Source organism: Candida dubliniensis, chromosome 4 (genome assembly GCF_000026945.1).
Source record: "Candida dubliniensis CD36 chromosome 4, complete sequence".
NCBI classification, from domain to species: domain Eukaryota; kingdom Fungi; phylum Ascomycota; class Pichiomycetes; order Serinales; family Debaryomycetaceae; genus Candida; species Candida dubliniensis.
Window position 1 is genome coordinate 296,272 of NC_012863.1, and position 25,099 is coordinate 321,370.

A 25,099-nucleotide genomic window follows, 5' to 3' on the forward strand; every position below is an offset into this window, starting at 1 on the left:
ATTGGTGTTTAACCAAATGGAATATAACTTTGGTTCAAAACCTCAACAGCAATTACTGTAGAGAGTTTAGTATATTATGTGGTATGAAATCACCAGTTCTTTTAAAAAGAGAAAGGATTATGATGATGGTGATGAGTCAAATCCAATGAAATTGCCGTAGTATTGTAATTGTTGTCGACATATAATATACGTTGCAAAACAAAGAGACTTTGATGATGATTTTTTTTTGATTGTTTTTTTTTGTTTTTTTTTGTTAATATTGTAACATTTTAGAATGCCTTAAGGGGAGAGGAAGCAAATACACAACAACAATAACAACAATAACAACAACATCATCATCATCACGAGACAAAGCCGTGCAACCATATCTTTGTAAAAGGTGTGAGTTTAAATGATATCTATTAAGTTATTTAAGCCTTGATTGTAAGGGGGGGTAAGTAGGGACAAGGAAGAGTAATGGTTGGTGTTGAGATATCGCAACTGAATTGGATAGAAGAATTATGCATCGTTTCGTAACCAATATTTAGTGGAAGGAAAGAGATAGTAGAAGCGAAATGGAACTGACTCTTACTATTTGGTTATTATTATTATTATTATTGTTGTTGTTGTTGTTGTTGTTTAATGCAACCTAAAAAACCCAAGAAAAAGAAAATATTCTGTGTGTATTGAATTTTGCTTCCACTTTCTTCTTCTTCTTCTTATTGGTGTTGATGTTGATAGTGGATGAAAATTTTTTATTTTAAAGATTTGTTTCTTATATCACAAATTAAAGACTAATTACTATTTATATTAAACTAGACTAACTTATAAAATTGTTATTTATTTATTTGGTTTTTTTTTTTTTTTTTTTTTTTAAAAAAAAATTTGAATTGTATTTTCCAATTTTTTTCATTGATGAACTCATTTTAATATTATTATATACTATTATTATTATATAAAACCACTGTTGAGAGTTGTTTTATAATTTTTAATTCCAAGAACCAAAAACCAAAAACCACCAACCGATTGTAACAGCCAAGCATTTCAAAACAGAATAGATTCAAGTGAAAAAGTAATCATACTTATTTTTTATTCAATTCCTCCATCCTCCCGAATCCTTCAACAACAACAACAACAACAACAACAACAACAACAATAATAATATATAATCAACAACCAACAGCAATCAACATAAAAGAAAATAATGAGTACGCCGGTGAAAAATGAACCCATAACTACTACTACTTCTTCTTCTACTTCTTCTAGTACACCAAACCAACCTTCGATGCAGAATAATTTGTCATATCCTGTGCAGCATATACCCCAACCGCCACCATCATCTCAGCAGCAACAGGGACAACAGGTACAACAAGGGCAACAAGGGCAACAACTGCGAATATCACATTTACCACAACCAATACCACCGATTCCTATTCAAATCATACCGCAACCACCACAGCAACAACAACAACAACAACAAATACCACCTCAATATGCTGGAAATTATTACCAACAAGTTCCTACTCCTGGTTACTATACTCCTCCTCCTCATACTTCAGGGTTTTATTCAGTTGGACCACAACGGGGAAATAGTGTTCTGTTTCAACCCACTCAAGGATCTCCATTACAACATCAACAACATACCCCTGGTAATCCAACACAATTACCACTTCCTCAACCACCTCACCCACCACCACCACCACCACAACAACAACAACAACATGTAGCGATGCATCAATCAACACCTCCACCACCTCCACAACATCAACATTCATCTACAACAGTTGCAACTCAAGAATCTTGGAAAGAAAATAATAGAAAAAGAACTCATTCTCTGATGCAACAAACTTCTCGAATGGCAGCTACATATCCTAGAAAACGAGCTTTAACAGCATGTGATACTTGTCGATTGAAAAAAATTAAATGTGATAATGTTCGTCCTCGATGTGGTTCATGTATTAAAAATGGGAATTTAAATTGTCATTATCGTACAGATGATCAACAAAAAGATTATTCTAGTTATGATCCAGCATCTTTGAATATTTTAAGTAAATTAGATATTATTTTAAAAGATTTAAAAGAAATTAAAAATGGTAATTCTGGTTCTATATCAACTAATACTACAGATAAAGCATCACCTGGTGAACCATCATCATCATCATCAGCAACAACAGCAACAACAACATTTTCACCAGCACCACAACAACAACAACAACAACAACCAGCACCACAACCACAACAACAAGAACAACCACAAACATTAACAAAAGGTCGAGGGAAAAAATTCACTTTTGATAAATGTGTTTGGGATATGTCAGTTATATCAATATTCAAATGGGATTATTTCAAAAATACTTTTAATTTATCAACAAAAGATATAGAAAATATTGAAAAAACTTTGAAAAATAATTATGATAATGATAATAGTAAAAATAATGATATAATTAATTCTAATTCCAATTGTCATACTCATTCTCATTCTCATTGTAATAAATCATTAATTGAATCTATAAAACAATATGAAATTCTTGAAAAATTAATAAATAATAATTTTACTACAATAATGAATTCATTTTTCATTAATTCTTATACAAAAGTTCCAATTTTAGAAAGATTTGAATTTTTCGATATTATAGAAACTTATCAACTTTTAATACAAAAATCATCAAATATATCATTTTCTAAACTTCTTGAATTATATATTGATGATTATACTATTCCACAAGAGATACAAAATTTATTTTGTAATAATGATGATTTTACAAATACTAGTGAAAATGAAAATGAAAATAAAAATGGCAACAAGAACATGAATATGAATATGAATATGAATATGAATATGAATATGAAAAAAAGTATTACTGTGAAACAATTTATTCGATTAATTAAATCAATTCCTTTAATACTTATAATTTGTGCATTAGGAATTATTAGTGTACCAGTCCAATTTGATAATCTTGATAAATTTGAGAATTCTTTAGAAGAAGCTAAATCAATATCAATTGGTTGTTTATCTGGTGATAATGTATTTGATAATATTCCAATTAATTTCCCTAGACAAAGAAATATAATTGCCTTTATGTTGAAAGATTATTCTGAAATACTTTGTAATATATTTTCATTTAATTTATCAAAAAATTATAATAATACTATTAATTCAGTACAATATTATTTATTTTTAAGTCAATTATATTTACAACAAAATTGTATAATCCTTGCTCAAAGATCAAGTTTAATGGCTAGTCAACATATAATGTATTTAATTGAAAAAACTATTAAATTTGATAATTCATCTTCATCTTTATCTTTATCTAAATCGAAATCGAATTTGAAATTAGAAATTATTAATCGATTATATTGGACTTGTTTAAAATTAGAATGTGAATTAAATGTTGAATTATCTCCATTTGTTCCATTATCAGGTATAACTAAAATTGAACCACCATCAGGATTTCCTAAAATACCTATGACTCCAAATTTACAAGAATTAAATTATAAATATAGTTCAAGTGTTATAAAATTAGGACAATTTTATAATGATCAATATTCTTGGTATTATTTTTTAACAGAAATTGTTGTACGTAAAATAGATAATGTTATGTTTGATGAATTATATTCATTAGAAAATAGTATTAATCATTTATGGGATGATGAAAAATTTATTGAACAAACTATTTGGTCATCATTTATTGATTATTTAAATCAATATAATGGAATTATTAATTTATTAATTCCAGAAATTCGTAATTTTGTATTACAAGAAGTTAATGTTGAACAAATTTTCCGTCGATTGAAAAAAAAATATGAAAAAAAACATCAACAACAACAACAACAACAACAAAAACAACAACAAAAACATAAATTGAAGGGTAATAATTCAATTATAAATAATAATAATAATAATGATGATTATGATTATGATGATGATGATGTTGATTATGATATTTTTGATGGATTAGATGATTTTTTAATTGATGATGATTTATTAGCTAGAGTTCAATCAGAAAATATCATGTTTATTAAAACTAGAATATTAGTATCAAAATTACTTTTATTTCGTCCATTAGTTTATTTATTTTTACAAGATAAAATCCCATTTATTGAAATTATTCAAGCAGTAATTTCTGTAATGAATGATTCAATGAATACAACAACAAATAATTCATCATCTTCATCATCATCATCTTCATTAGCTTTTGGGATTGATAATTTTAATCCTATGGATTCTCCAAATTCATCAATTAGTTCTGGTTCTGGTTCTGGTTCTGGTTCTGGTTCTGGTTCTGGTTCTGGTTCTGGTTCTGGTTCTAGTTCAACAATATTTAATTTAATTAATGAAAATGAATATAACCATAATAATAATCATAATAATCATGATCATGATTATCATGATGATGATTATTTAGAAATTGATTATTTTAATTTAATCAATGCTCCATTATTTTATCAAAAACAATTTCCTGATGAAGATTTTTCTAAATTCATTGAATATGATAATAATAAACAAGCCACAACAACAACAACAACGATGAATGGTTATGATCAAGAAATTAATGAAGAATCAACAATTACAATCAAAGATTTATCATTAGTTAAACAAAGAATTTTACGAATTTTTATATCAAATTTAATTTCAATACCAAAATTAAATATACCTAAATTAGGTACTCATAGACATCCAGGACTGTGGTATTATATAAGAAATTTATTTATTGGTAATATATTTCAATATTTGATTTATAAAAAAATTCAATCAATGATAAATAAAGCTACTACTGATATTAAATTCCAATCAATATTAAAATCACAACTTGAACAACTTGAACAACTTGAACAACAACTGAAAAAGGAAAATGGTTCATTTTCAATAAAATCTATGGAAGAAATTATTGAATTAATAAATATGGTGATTAATATAAAAGGTATAATTGCATCTTTAGAACATTCAATAATTTTAATGGAATATTGGAAATTAGAAATTAAAGATTGTCAAATTTATCAAGATTTTATTAAAAAAATATTAAATGATTTACAAAAATCAACAAGATAATTCAATTCAACTCAACTCAAATATAACTAACCAAAATGATGATGGTATATTATTATAATGAAAAGATAAGAGAAAGATTCTTAAAAAAAATTTTTTTTTTTTGGGGGTGGGGGGGGGGGGGGGCGATAAATGAATTAATCATTACATAGATGTGTGTATAGGTAGGTAGAAATAGAAATGAGATTAAACGACAATTCAAATGTGATTATTATTTCTATTGATTTAAAGAATGGAAGTTGGAGACATGAGATTGTAATATATTACTTAAATCCATCATAGAATTGATATTTCATAAATATGAAAGAAAATAGTAGTAGTAGCAGTGGTGGTGGTGGTGATGGGTGCTTTTTTTTGTTGTGTTTGTATTAAACGGCGTTATACATTTCACACATTTTTAATTTTAATTGGTGTCTCCTTTTATTTATTAATTTGCTGCTAAAAAAAAAAAAGAAAAAGGATTACCTTCCTTCCTTCCTTCCTTCCCCACCGCCAATAACTTTGCAGCAACAATACAATTAATAAGAACCAAATCTTATACGTTCTAGTTTAGAAATGGTTGACATTTAACTGCAAAAAACAAAAAAAAAAAAATAAACAAAGTGAAATTGGGAGGGATGAATGAAGGAAGATGGAGGAAGGGTGGAAAGCCGAATCTCGAAAATGGGTTCCTCAAACCGATGATCGCAAAAAAAAAAAAGAAAAAAGGTTAACACATAAACAAAACGAAACAAACAGGTATATATATATATATAAATAAAGACTAAAAGAATTCAATTCTTGTTGTTTTATAAATATTAATATTTCAAATGGAAACTTACAACTAATCCTAAAAAAAAGTGACTTATTTATTTTTTTATTTATATATATATATATATATAAACAAAATGTCAAGAATTAATAATAATAAAGATTCAATAGATCAAAATTGGCAAAATAATGATTATGAAATCAAAGAACAAGATCGATTTCTACCTATTGCCAATGGTATGTATATAGTATACTTCCTTCTCTTCTATTGCCCTTTTATTTTACTAACTAATCATTCATTCATCTTCCCTTAATTTAATGGGGGGGGGGGAAGTGTCTTTTTTTTTTTTTTTCTAAAGTTGGAAGAGTGATGAAAAAGGCATTACCAGAACATGCAAAATTATCAAAAGAATCAAAAGAATGTATTCAAGAATGTGTATCGGAATTTATATCATTTATAACTAGTCAAGCTGCTGATCGATGTTTAGTAGAAAAACGGAAAACTTTAAATGGTGAAGATATATTATGGGCAATGTATACTTTAGGTTTTGAAAATTATTCAGAAACTTTGAAAATTTATCTTGCTAAATATCGTCAAGTATGTAATATACTTCCCCTTATACTGGGTTACAATCTTGTTGTTGTTTTTTTTTTTTTTTATGGAATATTCTACTAACTTATTATCAAATTATAATAGTATGAACAAGAACAATTGACTCTTAAACCACCAAGAAAGAAAATACGGAAAAAGAAGAAGACTAATGATAACTCGTCATCATCATCAAAGTTGCAAAACAAGGAGGAACAAGACCAAAACTTACAACAGAATCAACAATATGATTATGATGAGGAAGAAGAAGAAGAAGAGGCAGATATATCAGATATACAACTGAATTTAATATTACAAAATTTACCTGAATATTCTGATGATTATTTTGAAGATGAAGATGAAGATGATAAAGACAGGCAACAATCAGATGAAAATAGTGATAATAATGATCCTCAACTGATTAATTTGCAACAACAACAACATCAACAATTTAATAATATTGATTCTGATCCAATTACTGAATCAAATCAACAAGAATCTTTTTTCACTAATAGTAGTAATGCACAATATTATCCTCATCAATCACAATATGTAAATACAACATTACCTTCTTCTTCATCTTCATCAATAATAAATATTGATAATAATAGATCTATACAATCACAATTATTATCAACTCATCCACAACCTAGACAATATCAAGATCAACAACAAAGTCATAATGATAAACAACAACAACAACAACAACAACGTATTATTCCTGATTTACTCAATATTACTAATTCATATTCCGAAGATGAATTTATTTGAAGTTGGGTGGTTGGTTTTTTTTTTTTTTTTTTGAATATTGGCGTATTTTTTGTTATAAAGTAAGGAAATCTAATCCATTATAATAATATATATATATATGTTATGTTATGTATCGTAATAAAGTTGTAATTTAAGATCTTCTTTTATTGAATATCTTTATGAGTATGTGAGTGTATTTATTTGTATGTCTTAAGATTTGAAGTTGATTAATTATTGACAACACAAACAAGAAGAAGAAAGGTTTCCTTTTTTTTTTTTTTGACACACCAACCAACAATTAAAACCACTTTCTTCCTTGTTTCTTTCATGTGTTCATTTCCATTTTTATAAGATGTTGTTCTGTTCAACATAAAAATAACTACAATGGTTTTTGATATCAAGGAGGGTTGTATAAATTAGTAATACATAAAATAATTCATGTTGCAACAAAAAAAAACCTGCCTACTGCCAATAAACTATGATGGTGTTGTATACTGAAAATTGTTTAATCAACTACATCGTGTCCTTATTGACAAATGAAAACTTTGTAGTAGTAGATTTGGGAATGGATTTACAACTACGTACAATCAAAACCACAACCTTTATGGATTATAAAACTACCACAATGATAATTAGTTAATATTAATCTTATTTATACGCGTATTTTTGCCCCCCCTCCTCCCCCTTTCATCAAGTAGGACAAACTACTACAACAACAACAACATCTCATAGTAATGAATGACTTTTTATTTTGATTCCCAAACTCTCTCTGGCATTAATAGGAGAGAGAGGTGGTTACTAACAATGAGAATTGGCCACAATTACCCATTCAAAACACAATATGGATAGAATTTTTGTTTTTGTGTGCTACAAACTTTCATTATAAATAATCTGGCAAATATCAAAAGCTAATATCCTTTCCTCATCCATACTAAATTACAACAACTCAATCTAATCATTTCAAGATGTAATTACATAAACGTTGGAGTTAACATGTCATTTATGTATGTACGTGTATGCAAAGCAAACACCATATTATTATTAACATCGCAAATCTTTCCCTTTAGCCTGTTTGTTTTGACAAATAGAGGCGAAACATCACCTAAAATAGATTAAAAAATGAAATAAAGAAGGAAAGAAAAGAAAGAAAAGAAAGAAAAGAAAGAAAAAAAAAGAAAGTGAATTATTTGTGTAATAAAGAATGAAAATTTGAATTAATTAATTCACTCCTTTGGGTTATTGGAAATTTTAAATATCGGACGACTATTTTCACTTCCTCCTCCTTCTCCTCCTCCTATCTTACAAGATGCATAATACATTAATCCTTTTTGAAATTTACCATTAACATAGACGATTAATTGATGATGATGTTGTATGCCGGTATTGAAAGGATCATCATAATATTAGTAAGGCAATGTGTCATATATTCACATACATATATATATTATCTTTTCAAGTTTAACCGAATGAAAATGAAATTCCGTTTTCATTCATTCATTCGTGTTTGTGTTTGTGTTTGTGTAATTTTGATTTTCCTAAAATTTTTGTAACAGAAATAAATTTTAACAACCAAATGAAAGACAAGTAAGAAGAAGAAAAAGATCATCATCATCATCATCATTACCAATTCCAAAACAACAACAACAACAACAACAACAAACCTGGATTAATTTCCTTTGTCCAATTTCATTTTTTTTTTCTAGGAATTTGAAATTCAATAATATTATATTATACTGTTTCATTAAGAACAAGTAATAGGTTAATGTCGTTCTATAATTTGTTTCTAGAACCAAAAAAATTCTTAACCATTTAATCACAATAAACTTCGATCCCATTATATCCCTCACTACTAACAAGATTTTGACTTTAATTGTGTTTCAAATCTGTCTCAGAAAAATGTTTTTCGTTGTTTGGTTATCTCTCTCTCTCCCCCTTTATCTTTAGTACCTTGATTAAAGTTTCAGCAATTTCAGAAATTTCAAGATTACTCAATTACTATCGCTAATCCCCCTTTCCTTAGTGCTTAAATGTCTTGGATTACCTTCAAAGAAGTAGTAAAGAAATGAAACCACCTACCTAACAAACAGAAAAGAAACCACAGGATCTTTAATTCTAGTTCTATATATTGTACTCTTAGTAGTAGTAGTGGTAGTAGGTGATGCTAAATAAAGACAATTATTAAGTCATTTGACATATAAAAGTGTATGCTTCATGCTTTATGCCTTATGTTCATTTATGTATGCATGTGTAGTAAGTAAGTAAGTAATGTATTGTTGTTGTTGTTGTTGTTGTTGCCCCCTGTCTTTTATTTATCCCGTCGCACGTTAAATTAAATGTGTATACCTGCATATAGGACATACATTTTTTCCTTTCAATTTTTTTTTTTTACCACCACCACCACAATTTGTTTTCTTAATGCAATACGCTCTCCTCCTCCTCCTCCTCCTCCTCCTCCTAATAAAAATTTTTCCATTCCTTTAAACATACATAGAAACAGAAAGAGAACAGGAAAGAAAAAAACAACAACAACAACAATCCTATACACTCAGACAGCCACCAGACAACCATCAAGGATACACATTGATATTACTGTTTTATTCTATTAAACAACCTTCTCTTGTTCCACCATTTCATCATTTGCTTTTGAATAAAACCCAATTTAGCAACAACTTTTTTGTTTAGTAGTAATATATTGTTTACAACACAATTCACACATCTACCCACATAGATACACTTCATTTACTATCTATTTGATATATTTCAATAACAATCAAGACCTTCAACCTACAACTGATATATACCTATCTCACATTCCAATTTTTTTTTTGGTCCATTATTGTTAGTACAAACCTGTTATTGATTACATTTTAGACGGGATAAGCAACAAAAGAAAATCCAGCTGCCCCCTAGAACTATCCACATCCATATCTATATCTATATCTAAAATCTATTAGTTTATTACCTTTATTAGTCACAACAACCCTTTTTACCCATGATTAAAACGTTTCGGAAAAGTAAAAGACTGTCGAGTAATTCAAGTTCACCCAAGAAAACAATATCTCGAGTATCATCAACTTCTAGTAATCAAACTTCTCATGATGGAATGTTACAATCACCTAAAAAAGTCATTAAAGCTCTTTATGATTATGAACCTCAAGGTCCTGGAGAATTGAAATTTTCTAAAGGGGATTTTTTCCATGTATTAGATGATGTGGATGATGAATTACATAAAGAAGCTGAAGCCAATGGATGGATAGAAGCAACAAACCCAATGACTCAACTCAAGGGGATGGTCCCTCTTAGTTATTTTGAAGTATTTGATCGATCTCGTCCTATAATGGGCACAAATTTCATTGATAATCAACATCATCATCAACAACAACAACAACAACAGCAGGGAACAATTAACAATGGAGCAGGACATCGAAATTTACAACAAACATTATATGCAGTTACATTATATGAATTTACTGCTGAACGAGAAGATGAATTAGATGTAATGCCTAATGAAAATTTAATTATTTGTGCTCATCATGATTATGAATGGTTTATTGCTAAACCAATAAATCGATTAGGTGGTCCAGGTTTAGTTCCAGTATCTTATGTTAAAATTATTGATCTTTTAAATCCCAATTCTCATTATACTTCAATTGATACATCAAGGCGATCACAAGTTGTTGAAGTGATTAATGCATTTAATATACCGACAGTGGAACAATGGAAAAATCAAACTGCTAAATATCAAGCTTCAACTATCCCTCTTGGATCAATATCAGGAAGTGGTACCCCACCAACATCTGCCAATTCACAATATTTTGATAATCATACTATGACTTCCAATCGATCATCTCTGGGTTCATCAATTTCTATTATTGAAGCTAGTGTTGATTCATATCAATTAGATCATGGTCGATATCAATATTCCATTACGGCTCGATTAAGTAATGGGAGAATAAGATATTTATATCGATATTATCAAGATTTTTATGATTTACAAGTTAAATTATTAGAATTATTCCCTTATGAAGCGGGAAGAATTGAAAATTCTAAAAGAATAATTCCATCTATACCAGGACCTTTGATTAATGTAAATGATTCAATATCAAAATTAAGAAGAGAAAAATTGGATTATTATTTATCAAATTTAATTGCATTACCTAATCATATATCTCGATCGGAAGAAGTATTAAAATTATTTGATGTTTTAGATAATGGATTTGATCGAGAAACTGATTCTATTAATAAACGATTTTCTAAACCAATTAGTCAAAAATCAAATTCTCATCAAGATAGATTATCTCAATATTCCAATTTCAATGTTTTGCAACAACAACAACAACAACAACAATTAGCTAATCATTCACGAGGTTCTGATAATTCACCTACTAATGAATCATCAGGTTCAAATTTAGTTAATTCTTCTCATAATGATTCATCATTATCATCATCACCACCACCACCGTCACAAACAGCAACTGCAACCAGTACAATTGGAGGCGAATCTTCAGCAAAACAACCAAAAGTTAAAGTGAAATTTTATTTTGATGATGATATATTTGTATTATTAATTCCAACTAATTTACGATTACAAGATTTAAAAACAAAATTATTTAAACGATTAGAATTAGATATTAATTATAAATATGAAAAAAAATTGGATAATAAAAAACTTTCATCAGAATCAATTCATTTATTTTTGAAAAATGATTTTGAAGATTTTTTAATTGAAAATAATAGTGATAGTAATGGTAATGGTAATGGTAATGATAATGAAATTGATTTAGAAGATGAAATTAATAAAGAAAAATTAGGAGAATTTGAAGTTAATGATGATGAAAAATTCCAAAGTGTTTTATTTGATAAATGTAAATTAATGGTTTTAGTATATTAAAAAAAGGGGGTGGGGAATTATTTTACCTTGTATTATATTATATATTTTTTTTTTTCATTTGGAAAGAAAGAAAGAAAAATTAGTTTATAAGAGATAAAGAGAGAGAGAGTTATACAGTGAGTATAAGATCATTTGAAGAAAAAGTAAGAGGAGAAGATTTATGAATGAGGTTCAATCATAAATTTGTTTTGTATTATATTATAATATTTGAATATTCTATTCCGTTTATATATATATATGTATCTGTTGTATATGAAAAAAAGAGAATATACAAATAAAATGTCATTATCAAAAAATATAGGTTTCAACAACTCTGAATGATTAGGACTAAGGTATAAGATATTTATTACATTATTATCATTAGTTTATTACTTGATTTCAGAGTTAACCCCCTAGCTGGTGGTAACACCCATCCCCCCATTCAATACCAACGCGTGTGCACGTCAATTGGTGTTGTCAAAGGGGTTTAACAACAGGAATAATAGGATACTCATTTTATTGGTTTCGTGTACAAATGCTCAATAAATATTCTTCTCTCTTCTTCTACAACTTTAATCACACACACTTTATTTATTTATTTACATTTTTAATCAACTACTTCAAATCATTCATACAACTTCCCCCTTCCCCCTTTTTGTTTCTATCTGATCCTAGAATCTTCACAATCAAAAGACAGATTTTTTTTTTTTTTTTTTTGACAATGTTCAAAAGAGTATTTGGATTATTCACATCATCAACTAGGGATTTATCAGACACTAATAATGATAATGATGATGAAAAGAAGGAGAAACAGGAAAGAAAGCAAAAGCAAATTCAGAGAAATTCTCGAATTCGACCTAAAACTGATTCTCACATTTATCATGCTAAACTCAAGCTCAAGCTCAAGGCCAAAGCCGAAGCCGAATCCAGGTCCCAATCGACACCCAGAACCACGAGTAACAACTCATCAAGTAATAATGCATTGATTTCACTGATACGACTGCCACAGGGACTGAAATTAGCATATCGACTGTCACTGATAGGAGTAATGAATCCCCAACAAACTTTAAATGATACCGTAATCGATGATTCTAATGATAATGATGATATATCGAATTCTAGTTTAAGGAATTTCCCATCTTCACCAACAAAACAAGCCATGGCTCAACATAAAGCACAAACTCATGATCATGACAATAATTTACATCAATATCAACAAGTTGATTTACAACCAATTGATCCACTACCACTACAACAACAACAACAACAACAACAACAACAACAGCTGAATGATCGATTTGTCGTGCCATCGACTTCGTCACCACTACCACTCACAATAATCAATAAAAAACGACCTCAAGATCAACTCCATAACTCTAATACACGGAAATTCAATGGTGGTAATATCCCAAAACGAAGAAAATTGACACGTGCTACATTAGCAACAACAACTACAGGAAATATTCGTATAAATAGTGGCAATACCAATGGTATTGATAATCAATTGATTTCATCAAAATCATCAACGAATCTGCCATTAAAACATAAAACTACTACCACTACCACCAACACCACCACCACCACCAATAACTTTAAACAGATAAAAGGAGTAAATCAATTACATCAAAATAATTATAAATTGAATCTTTCTAAATCAATTCCAGGTTTTAATCATAGTTTAAGTAAAGATATTGATCATTATGGTCATTCTCGATTAAAAAATCTTAAAAAACCATCAATTCCATCAATGGCAACATCTTTAATCCCATCTTCATCGTCGTCAGGATCAGGATTAATAACTCATTCAGTATCAAAAATTCAAGAAATGGAAGAAATCAACAATAATCAAGTTCCAAGTAATGATCTTGATACGAGCATCAATAATGTTTATGACAATATGGATAATAATAATGATTATGATTATGATTATGATCCTGATCCAATAGATTCAGTAGAACCAGAAATATATTTATCAGAAGAAGAAGAAGAAGAAGAAGAAGACGAAAATGGGAAAGATATAAAGGAAAAGATGTTGGATAAAGAAGTTGTTGATTCTGAATCAGGAAATAATGATACTACTGTGGTTATACAAACTAATGATGACTTGGAAACTAAGAAACATCAACAACAGCAAAAGATTGTTGAAGATGATATACCTAGGGAGAGGGAAATATTGATGATTCATTCTCCAGGAGAAAAGCAAAAGCTAAAACGACTGCAACGAAAACAAGAACGACAATTGCAACTGCAACTACAACTACAACTGCAGAACCAAAAAAGTGTATCACCACAGAATGAAACTGTGGATAATCAACAACTAGAGGAGCCAAGCGAACAAAACCAACTTAATGCTAATAGATCTCAGGAAGAACAAGTTGTAGAAAATCAACCAACTCGACCTCTGAAAAGTCGTACATCAAAGAAACCTCAAAAACAATATTTTCAAAGTTGGAAAGAAGAAGCAGCTTTATTAAAACAAAAATTGGCTAATGATCCAACATTTCATTTCTCAAGTGATAAAACTCAACAAATTGATGAAGATAATGATATAATAATTGAAAAAATAACTCAATTACGTGGATGTCAAATTTTATCTCCAAATCAATCAATCAAAAAAGAATTTGATCATATGGACTATCGTAAAAGCAAGCATAAAATCCCTCCAACATCAAAATATTATACTATGGATGATTTTTTCAAAGTTAGATCGGATAATAATTCAACAAGAATAAAACAACGACAACGACAACGACAACAACAACAAACTGATAACAGTACTTTGAATTCCAGAAATAATGAAAAATCAACTCCAGATCCACAACCACAACCACAACAACAACAACAACAACAACAACAACAACAACAACAACAACAACAACAACAACAACAACAACAACAACAACAACAACAACAACAACAACAACAACAACAACAACAACAACAACAACAACAACAACAACAACAACAACAACAACAACAACAACAACAACGAAAACAACAACAACAACAACGAAAACAACAACAACAACGACAACCACAACGACAAACTAATAACAGTACTTTGAATTCTAGAAATAATGAAAAATCAACTCCAGATCCACAAGTACAACCAAAACCAGAGTCGCAACCAGAAAAATCACCAACTGAGACAGTAGCTAACTCAACTAAACGAAATAGGTCGAATGCATCATTTGTAAGGAAACATGACATATTAGATGATTTGGTTCAGGATAGTTCAGAAGAAGAAAATCACTTAACCGATTCAACTCGTTGGGCAAGAAAACGTAAGTTGTCACTGTCCTCCTCCTCCTCAACATTATCATCACATATTGACAGTGTTGAAGATTTGCAATGTGAAGTAATTGATATCACTGGATCACCAGATTATTCTACAGTGGTAAGAGCAGCGCTTGATATAAAAACTCTGATAACAGAAAAAGATGTATCTACAGAAGATGGTGAAACAACTGCAACATCGCCCACAAAACATTTTGAAAATAATTCAAATATTGAAAGTGAAGTGTCGCTGCTGGAAAGTCCAGTACCTCAAAAAGAGATTTCTTCAATTCCAAAATTGACTTATACTAGGAGTGGTCAATCAAAGAACAAGTCTCATGACACTGGGAAACTTTTACAGCCACAATCCAATGATCTGAGCAAATTATCTCCAAGAAGGAAAGCAGGAGGTTCAACTTCACAAAAAGTGTCCCACCAACTGGAACGTCTTGATTCTCAAGAAAGTCAAGGTAATCTTTCACAAGAGAAATACGGAGACGTTGAACTATCACCAAGTAAACTTCCACCTGATGAACAACAAGAAGATAGTGACTACGAATTTGATAATGTTGATTGGCCAGGCGATGATATTGTACCGGAGAATATGGTGACTTATTCACAAGAACAACAAAAAAAACTACCACCACCTAATACAAATACCGATGATAATGAAGCATTTATTGATAATGAAATTAATAAATCAAACAATGCTATTAGTAATCCTCGTCTTGCTGAACGGGAAAACACTAATGAAATGACTGACAATTTAGAGGAACTTCATCATTCTGTGACTAGTAAGAAGTCTCATGAAACCAATACAGATGATGCAAATACAAGTATATATAATCACTTACCAGATTCACCATCATCCAAATGGCATGATCAAATTGATTCAACACAATCAAAATCATCTCATCATATCATTGAAACAGAAGAACAAGAGAATACATTAGCCAATGATAAAGTTATTGAGCCTTTCACTCAAGAAACTGAATTATTAATGTCTCGTTTACCATCAGAATTACAAACGACAATTTCAAGGAATATTTTATTGACATTGACAAAACAAGATAATCCAAATAATGACAATAGTAATGGTGATTCCGAAGTATATACTGAGACACATGTTGCTGACACTGAAAACAATCAACCTGTTGTATTACCATCATCTAAACAAAATGAAACCACAATATCATCACCAAAGACTAGTATAAGAACACCTCAAATATTTACCAGAAACAATAAAAAAGTTTCAAAAGATCGAATTAAGGTTAGTAAAAATGTTATGAGATTATTGAATAGTTCTGAAGAAGAAGAAGAAGAAGAGAATGTTCAGGTTATGGTTGAAAATGCAAATGAGAATTTGGAGAATAATAGATCAGATGATCAAAATAATGACAAAACTCCACCTATGGAGTCTACTATTGATCCTGAAAACCATCAAAATGAAAGTAATAAGCCTGAACTGACCCAGGAACAGCCTCAAACTCAAGAACAACAAACAACAACTCATAAACCAAATATTGTTAGTAATGAATCTGTTCAACCTTCTTCTCCAACACAATCACCATCAGAAACTCAAGTATTAGAACGAGCAAATCAAAGAAATGTTGATGTTAGTTGGGAAGATGATATTGAAGATAGTGATTCTGATTTCTTCAAAGAAATGGATGCCAAATACGATTTGGTAGCATATTCTAAATCTAGAAAATCAAAAAGTAATGAAATTGTTTTTGAGAAACAGTCCAATGATAAAGTTATCAACTCTGTTCAGACTGAGACTTTCAATGGTGTATCACCACAAGTAACTAATCATGAACCTCACAATGTTGTCAATGATCAATCCAAAGCTGGCAATGAGACCCAATTACATGAGACAACAGAAGGTAAAGAAGAAAAGAATACTGGTGAATATCATCATACAGATTCAATGATGAAACTGAATCCTCGAGATATGGATGTATTAATGTCAGACATTGAATCTGAAATTTCCATTACAAACATAAAGAACCAGGACTTTCCACCGATTCAAGAATCAAACTCCAATGAATATGCTTCACCTGGAAATGACTCTGAACTGTGCAGTGAACCAGACAATGATGATTCAGAAGATAATTTATATAACAGGTTGAAATATGCTGGGGTTCAAAGTTCATTAGCTTGTACTACAAAATTAAGAGATAAAGGTAAAGTATCTCAACAACTTGAAACAAAAGATATCGATGAACCCAAATCATTGATTCATACCATCAAATTATCCCCTCAGGATCTTTTGGGTATAATTGACCCATTTCCCAAAACATTTATGCACACAATCAAATTATCTCATGGATTTTTTAGGCATAAAATTAAACTACCTACTCATCTATTAAATTCATTGAATAACTCAACAGAAACTGCCAAGGATACAACAACAACTCAATTACCAGAAGATTTGGAACTGAATTTGGATTCTATGAAATTTAATGAGAACGAAAAGGAAAAGGAAAACGAACCTATAAAAGAACCTACCAAGGAGCCTGCAAAAGAACCTACAAAAGAACACACGAAGGAACCTGCAAGGAAACCTATAACTTCTACTATTAGATCCCTAATGGATGTGTATGCATCAATTCCAGATTTGGAGCAAATACCGCCCCCACCACCACCACCACCTATCAACCCAGTTATTGTAAATGAACCACAAAGGAAAAGTTTTGGTATAAAAGCACTATTAGAGAAGTTTCCTCCTCCTGAGAAAGTCACAATACCTGTTTCTGAAAACGTTGAGAATATCAAAAGTAAACCCAATCAATTGGATAGAATTATTTCTCCTGATACTGTTGAAAAAAGTAGCAAATCTTCATCTATTGAACAAGTTAGAAACCAGTTTGATGAGAAATTACTGCTTAATAATAATAATAACGTAACTGATGGTAATAATGTTGAAACAAGTAAATCAGAATCTAAATTGCCGATTGAATTTTTGAATAATCCAAAGTCAGAATCCAAGGGAAATGATTTACGAAAAGATGATGACTTGTCGAAACTTCAACCTCAACGGGTTTTCATAGATTTGTCATTAGATGATGACAGTAGTAGTAGTAAAAGCAGTGATAAAAATGAAGGTGATGGTGATGTTGAGGGGGATGTCAATAATGAGAATAACACAAATATTGGTGAGGATGGCATGGATGGTGTTGTTCGTGAAGACAATATCAATAGTACTACTACCAATAATGAACCTGAGTCAAATGATAAACCCGAACAACGGATCAATCTTTCTTTAGATATTTCAACCTGTGGAGATACGTTAGCTCCAGGTGCATTAGCTACTGCTTATGAACAACTTTTGAAGAATGACATGTTAAGAAATATTTTAGCTTCAAACGGAACGTCATTATCTGACAAAAACGAATCAAGTAATACTGTAAATCAGGATTTAAATCCCTCGAAAGAAATTACACATCAAGAAAATGATTCATCAATGGTAATCGATTCAAATGAAGATATCTTGCAACAAATCAAAAACAAATATCGTGCAAAATATGAAAAGTTTACAAATTTCAATAAAAATGAAGAATCGAGGTCAAAAGAAAAATCTGGGAATTCGATAGCTTTAATTGGTAATAATAAAGAATCAAGATCTCGTCATTCGAATCCTTCAGGAAATGGTCCTGATACGTCTAATAGATCAGATAATCCCTCTACAACAACTGCATCAGATAAATCAGATAAATCAAATGGTGTCAAAGGTAAAACTAGGCAAAGTATATTACATGATTGGAAAGCCTTATCACTTGATTCTGATATTAATAGTAGCAGAGGTGATAAATCTACGAATTCTCAAGCCAATGGTGAAAGAAATCAGAGTATTGTAACATTGAAGGAAATTGAAGATAATATTATATCAAGTACTAATGGAGAAACAAATCTGAAAAAATTGGAAATCAATCATAATAATAATAATGCTAAAGATAAAGATAGTAACATTGATGATATTGATAATGATTGATGAATTTGATGTAGACTCTGTATTCATGAAATAGCTATAATAATGCAATCATTTTAACAGGTTTAACGAAATCTTTTGGTGGATAATTCAGAAATGGAATTTAATCTATATATTGATTATAAATACATATTATTTATTTATTTATACTTAACCTAACAAATCATCTAAAAAGTCCAAATCCTTAACATCATTTCGATTTTGCTTTGCATTAAGGTTGTCAGAATTCAATTTCAATGGATACTGTTGTTCATGTTTAGATGTTTCTTCTTTATCGTCATTAATAGTTAATTTATTAATAAATGTATCAAAATCACCATCTTGTTGTATATTTGATCCAATTTTATCTCTATCAGACGATATACCTAATAGCAAATCAATATCATTATCTAAAGTTGTAGTTTTATTATTATCATCATTTCGTAAAATTCTATTATTCAAATGAGCCAATTGATCAACATCAGTATTATCAAAATTATTAATTTCTAATACTTTCCCCAGTTTATTCAGTTTTGACATTGTATTATCATTAAATTTATTTTTGATTTGTCGATAGAAATTCTCTTGTTCAATCAATTTTTGTCTTTCAATATCTTTTTGTTTTTCATCATTAGTTAATATTTGAATATTTGATTTCTTGGTACTTTTTGATTTATCAGCCGTAATTGTATCAATTATTGATGATTCACCAATAACAAATCCATCTAATTTCTCAATTGGGATATTATTAATGTTGTTTTTAACTAATTCCTTTTGTTTCTTTTCATATATACTATTATAATCATCAACGTTTCGATTCAATTCTTGATAGCTTGATAATCCATATTCTTCTAAGAAATTATCTGATATTTTATTATGTAGTAGTTTCCGTTTATTCTTTTGTGGTTTAACATCAAGATTATTAATGAATTGTTCCAAATCAAATTTTGAATCTTGATTATTGTTATTAGGAGGTTTTAATTCTTTTGTTTTATTGGCATCTGATCCAAGATATATACCATCTATTTCTTCATCGGCATCATCTTTATCTAGATTGGCTAATATTTGCAGTTTTATCTTTTTCTTTTGTTCAATAGTTAATTCATCATTCTCAGATAATTGAGGGTAAAAATGATTGATTAATGCATTATCTATATCAGAATCCCATTCATCATCAGAATCATCAAGTATTATTCCAGTTGTTGTAGTATTATTAATTGATTTCTTCTTTGAACTCCATTTTGCTGAAGGAGTATCATTATCATTACTTTTATTAGTCGGAAGTATGTTATGTTTCTTCAAATATTTATATTTTGCTTTCTTATCCCATTTAGAATTCTTTAAAACCATCTTTAGTCTTTAATGTATTGAATGGTGGTGATAACTTGTATTTGATATTAGTTCAATAGTTAGTTTTCATTCTAATGTATGAATGATTAGTGTGCGATCATTGTACTGTCACTTTTTTTGTTGGTGGTGGGAATTTAAAAAATTTTCTTTGTTAGCCACTTCTTTAAATCAAATCAAATACTGTTCAAGACTTTTTTAAATTCTTCCTTCATTTAAAAAATTAAAGATCATTAGAGATTATTAACAAATATGTCTGAAGATAATACTGGAAACACTAATAGTAACAAACCCAATTCAGTACCTTCAAAATCAATTGAAGAATTGTTGAAATTGTTGGCTATGGGGCAAGAATTATCTCCAGCTCAACAAAAGGAAATGAAAGATTATAAATTTTGGAAAACTCAACCAGTACCATCATTAAGTGAGAAAATCACTGAAGAAGGTCCCATTGATAAAATTAAAACCCCAGAAGATGTTCCAAATGATCCATTCCCATTAATTACTGATTTTGAATGGAGCACTTTAGATATTGAAGACAATTTACAATTGGACGAATTATATAAATTATTATATGATAATTATGTTGAAGATCTTGATGCCACATTTAGATTCAAATATAGTCATGAATTTTTCCAATGGGCTTTGAAACCACCAGGTTGGAGAAAAGATTGGCATGTTGGTGTAAGAGTGAAATCAACTGGGAAATTAGTAGCTTTTATAGCTGCTACTCCAGTTACATTTAAATTAAATAAATCAGGCAAAGTGATTGATTCAGTGGAAATCAACTTTTTATGTATTCACAAAAAATTGAGGAACAAGAGATTAGCCCCAGTTTTAATCAAAGAAATCACTCGTAGGGTTAATAAACAGAACATTTGGCAAGCATTGTATACTGGTGGATCTATTTTACCTACACCATTGACAACTTGTCGTTATCAACATCGTCCAATCAATTGGTCTAAATTGCATGATGTGGGGTTCAGTCATTTACCTGCAAATCAAACTAAGAGTAGTATGGTTGCAAGTTATACTTTACCTAATAACCCTAAATTGAAAGGTTTACGTCCAATGACTGACAAAGATGTTTCACCAGTATTGTCTTTATTATATAAATATCAAGAAAGATTTGATATTGTACAACTTTTCACCGAAGAAGAATTTAAACATTGGATGTTGGGTAATAATGAGGATTCTGATTCTAATGTGGTTAAAAGTTATGTTGTTGAGAATGAAAATGGTGATATCACAGATTATTTTTCATATTACTTGTTACCATTCACAGTATTGGACAATGCTCAACATGATGAATTAGGGATTGCTTATTTGTTTTATTATGCTACTGATTCTTTTGAAAATTCCAATTACAAAAAGAGATTAAATGAATTGATCACTGATGCATTAATTACCAGTAAGAAATTTGACGTTGATGTTTTCAATTGTTTAACTTGTCAAGATAATACTTATTTCTTAAAAGATTGTAAGTTTGGTAGTGGTGATGGATTTTTAAATTATTATCTTTTCAATTATAGAACATTCCCAATGGATGGAGGTATCGATAAGAAGACAAAAGAAGTTGTCGAAGATCAAACAAGTGGTATAGGTGTAGTTTTATTATAATTAGAGTAATTTATATTATACAATGTTTTCAATTTTTGTAATACCAATACAGTTATTAATACTGTTGATTGATTGATCGATCAATCATCATCGCAATTTCTTTTTCATTCGAAAGAATTTTTTTTTATTTTTTTTTTTTTTTTTTTCAAAAGCTCATCCCAATTTTATATTTCCATAACTTCAACTATATTCTCTTTAATAACTCGTTCCTTTAAATAAACAAGAAGAAATAATAAACAACAGGCATTATGATTTCTTCTAGTACTTGGGTCCCAAGAGGTTTCGCTGCAGAATTCCCAGAAAAATATGAATTAGATGATGAAGAAATGGAAAGAATCAATGCTATGGCTAATTTAGAAATTAATGATGCCAAAGAGCAATTAGCAGAAATAGAAGCTGAAGCTGAAGCAGAAAAGACTTCAAAGACTTCAAAATTAGCAGAACAAATTGAACTTGATGATGATTTAAAAGAATATGATTTAGAAAATTATGATAATGATGGAAATGATGATGATAATAATTTACAAGATACAAAAATTACCATGTTCCCGGGTTTATCAAATACTGATGCTAAATTATTACAAGATGAAAGCGGAGAAGGTGATAAATATTTATCTTTACCAACTGAACTAGATGAACAAGAAGAAAAGAAAGAAAATCAAATTTATCCAACTGATAATTTGGTTTTAGCTACAAGAACTGAAGATGATATTTCATGGTTAGACATTTATATTTATGATGATGGTGCTGGTGCTCCAATTGGTGCTGAAGAGGAAGAAGAGGATAAACAAGACGTTGATGTTGCCAATGGTATGATCAGAGAATCAAACTTGTATGTCCACCATGATATTATGTTACCTGCCTTCCCATTGTGTGTTGAATGGATTAATTATAAACCTGGTCAAGAATCATCCGACAATACTACAAATATTGGCAACTTTGCTGCAATTGGTACATTTGACCCTCAAATTGAAGTTTGGAATTTGGATTTTGTTGATAAGGCATTCCCTGATATTATTTTGGGAGAACCAAATAAGAATTCATTCATTGCTAAAAAAAATAAAAAGTCCAAGAAAAAGAAAGGAACTCAACATATTACTACTCATCATGTTGATGCAGTTTTATCCTTGTCGCATAATAAAATTCATAGATCAATATTGGCCTCAACATCTGCTGATAAAACTGTGAAATTATGGGATTTGAATAGTGGTACTGCTGTTTGTTCCTTTGACAAAATTCATCATAATAAAACTGTTTCTTCTTCTCAATGGCATTCGCAAGAAGCATCTATTTTATTGACTGGTGGGTATGATTCTACTGCTGCTGTCACTGATGTAAGAATATCTGCATCAGAAAGTTCATCATCAGATTCCTCAAAACATTATTCAGTGGTTGCTGGAGAAGAAGTTGAAAATGTCAGATGGGATCTCTCAAAACCAGAATTATTTTATGCTGGTACTGATAATGGTAATATCTATAGTTTTGATATCAGACAGGATTCCAAACCATTATGGACTTTACACGCTCATGATGCTGGTATTTCTTCATTGGATGTTAATAATTATATTCCCGGGATGTTGATTACCAGTGCCATGGGTGAGAAAGTAGTCAAACTTTGGAAATGTCCCTCTTCTTCTGACGATAATACCAATAACAAACAAGGACCTTCTATGGTATTATCTAGAGATTTTGGTGTTGGCAACGTGTTAACCACAAGTTATGCTCCTGATATTGAAGTTGCTGGTAATGTTGTTATTGGTGGTATAACGGGTGGTTTAAAGATGTGGGATGCATTTAGTAATAGCTCAGTTAGAAATGGGTTTAGAGAAGAATTGAAAGTATTACAAAGTAATGCTAGACAAGAGGCAAAGAAAAATGGACGTGCTTCGAGAATTGCTAGAAAATATAACAGCAATAACAATAAAGAAGAAATTATGACTGTTGAAGCTGGTGGTTTGAAAGATGAGTCAGACTCTGATAGTGATGAAGGTGAAGATGTACCTATAGAAATGCAAGAAGAAGAAGAAGAAGACGATGATATGTCAGACGATGATTTATGATGGTAATTAAGTTAAACAACTTTCATATTCCTACTTAATACACACTTATTAAAAGAATCGGTTTTTCTTATAATTTACTCTCAAATAATTTGACCAAATCGTCTTCGGAGCTACCGCTTGAAACAGAGTCATCGACAATCCCATCAATACTAACAGTGGGGGTAACATGAACTCCCACTCCTCTAAGATACTTAGTAAAGTATTTGACGTCAGTTGTAGCTCCATTTCCAGCATTACTTGGAACTTCACTTGGTTTAATAGTCAACTCCTCCAAGATTTTCTCTTTTGAAACTTTTAATTCCAAACCAGAAGTGACCACATTATAAATCTGTTCATAAATTTGATTTCTTGTCAATTCAATATTTGCTGTATCATAAAATTTTTCTTTATTTTCAAATACTGTTTTGGAAAAATCCCAAAAGGCTTTAATTGAATCAATGTCTACTTCTGTTCCTCTTTCACGAAGCAATTTGGCATAGACTAAGGCAAATTCAGTCAATAAAGTAGAATTGGTATGCCAAGGTTGAATAACATTAACGAAAACAAATTGAAATCTTCCTGGATGGTTCTTTTCCAAATTGGGGATAACGGTGTTGTACAATTTCAAAAATAATTTAGCACTAAATGGACAATTATAATCTAAATATAAATTGATAATATGAGGGGCAGATGCCACTCCAGATAATGTTTTGGCCGATAAATAATAATGAGTAGCAGAATACTTTGGAGAAATCATTATGATTAACTATGTTTGAAGATATTTGGACGGTATTAAGGAAGAAAGAAATTAAAATAAAAAAAAGTAATTTGTCACTTTGGAAAGCCACAGTATATATATAAA

The 25,099-nt window shown here is 29.8% G+C and overlaps 8 protein-coding genes across 8 annotated transcripts; 6 read left to right on the forward strand and 2 right to left on the reverse strand. All coding sequences in view use genetic code 12, as the record gives it.

Annotated features, from left to right (window-relative positions):
• Positions 1–1,183: 1,183 nt before the first annotated feature.
• On the forward strand, positions 1,184–5,029 carry ZCF27 (transcription factor with zinc cluster DNA-binding motif, putative; the record flags this gene model as incomplete). The annotated part of the gene is made up of 1 exon (XM_002419760.1): positions 1,184–5,029. One exon carries the CDS (start codon positions 1,184–1,186, stop codon positions 5,027–5,029), a length of 3,846 nt encoding a protein of 1,281 aa, XP_002419805.1.
• Positions 5,030–5,965: 936 nt separating this feature from the next.
• CD36_41400 (transcriptional activator, putative) lies at positions 5,966–7,136 on the forward strand (the record flags this gene model as incomplete). Its single annotated transcript, XM_002419761.1, has 3 exons — positions 5,966–6,013; positions 6,111–6,374; positions 6,474–7,136. 3 exons carry the CDS (start codon positions 5,966–5,968, stop codon positions 7,134–7,136), a joined length of 975 nt encoding a protein of 324 aa, XP_002419806.1.
• Positions 7,137–10,107: 2,971 nt separating this feature from the next.
• On the forward strand, positions 10,108–12,006 carry CD36_41420 (bud emergence protein, putative; the record flags this gene model as incomplete). Its single annotated transcript, XM_002419762.1, has 1 exon — positions 10,108–12,006. The coding sequence occupies one exon, from the start codon at positions 10,108–10,110 to the stop codon at positions 12,004–12,006; it is 1,899 nt and encodes a 632-aa protein (XP_002419807.1).
• A 514-nt stretch (positions 12,007–12,520) lies between these two features.
• Positions 12,521–19,255, forward strand: CD36_41430 (conserved hypothetical protein; the record flags this gene model as incomplete). Its single annotated transcript, XM_002419763.1, has 1 exon — positions 12,521–19,255. The coding sequence occupies one exon, from the start codon at positions 12,521–12,523 to the stop codon at positions 19,253–19,255; it is 6,735 nt and encodes a 2,244-aa protein (XP_002419808.1).
• Positions 19,256–19,402: 147 nt separating this feature from the next.
• CD36_41440 (conserved hypothetical protein) lies at positions 19,403–20,581 on the reverse strand (the record flags this gene model as incomplete). The annotated part of the gene is made up of 1 exon (XM_002419764.1): positions 19,403–20,581. One exon carries the CDS (start codon positions 20,579–20,581, stop codon positions 19,403–19,405), a length of 1,179 nt encoding a protein of 392 aa, XP_002419809.1.
• A 249-nt stretch (positions 20,582–20,830) lies between these two features.
• NMT1 (glycylpeptide N-tetradecanoyltransferase, putative) lies at positions 20,831–22,198 on the forward strand (the record flags this gene model as incomplete). Its single annotated transcript, XM_002419765.1, has 1 exon — positions 20,831–22,198. The coding sequence occupies one exon, from the start codon at positions 20,831–20,833 to the stop codon at positions 22,196–22,198; it is 1,368 nt and encodes a 455-aa protein (XP_002419810.1).
• A 248-nt stretch (positions 22,199–22,446) lies between these two features.
• CD36_41460 (periodic tryptophan (W) protein, putative) lies at positions 22,447–24,258 on the forward strand (the record flags this gene model as incomplete). Its single annotated transcript, XM_002419766.1, has 1 exon — positions 22,447–24,258. The coding sequence occupies one exon, from the start codon at positions 22,447–22,449 to the stop codon at positions 24,256–24,258; it is 1,812 nt and encodes a 603-aa protein (XP_002419811.1).
• Positions 24,259–24,325: 67 nt separating this feature from the next.
• CD36_41470 (conserved hypothetical protein) lies at positions 24,326–24,994 on the reverse strand (the record flags this gene model as incomplete). Its single annotated transcript, XM_002419767.1, has 1 exon — positions 24,326–24,994. One exon carries the CDS (start codon positions 24,992–24,994, stop codon positions 24,326–24,328), a length of 669 nt encoding a protein of 222 aa, XP_002419812.1.
• Positions 24,995–25,099: the final 105 nt, after the last annotated feature.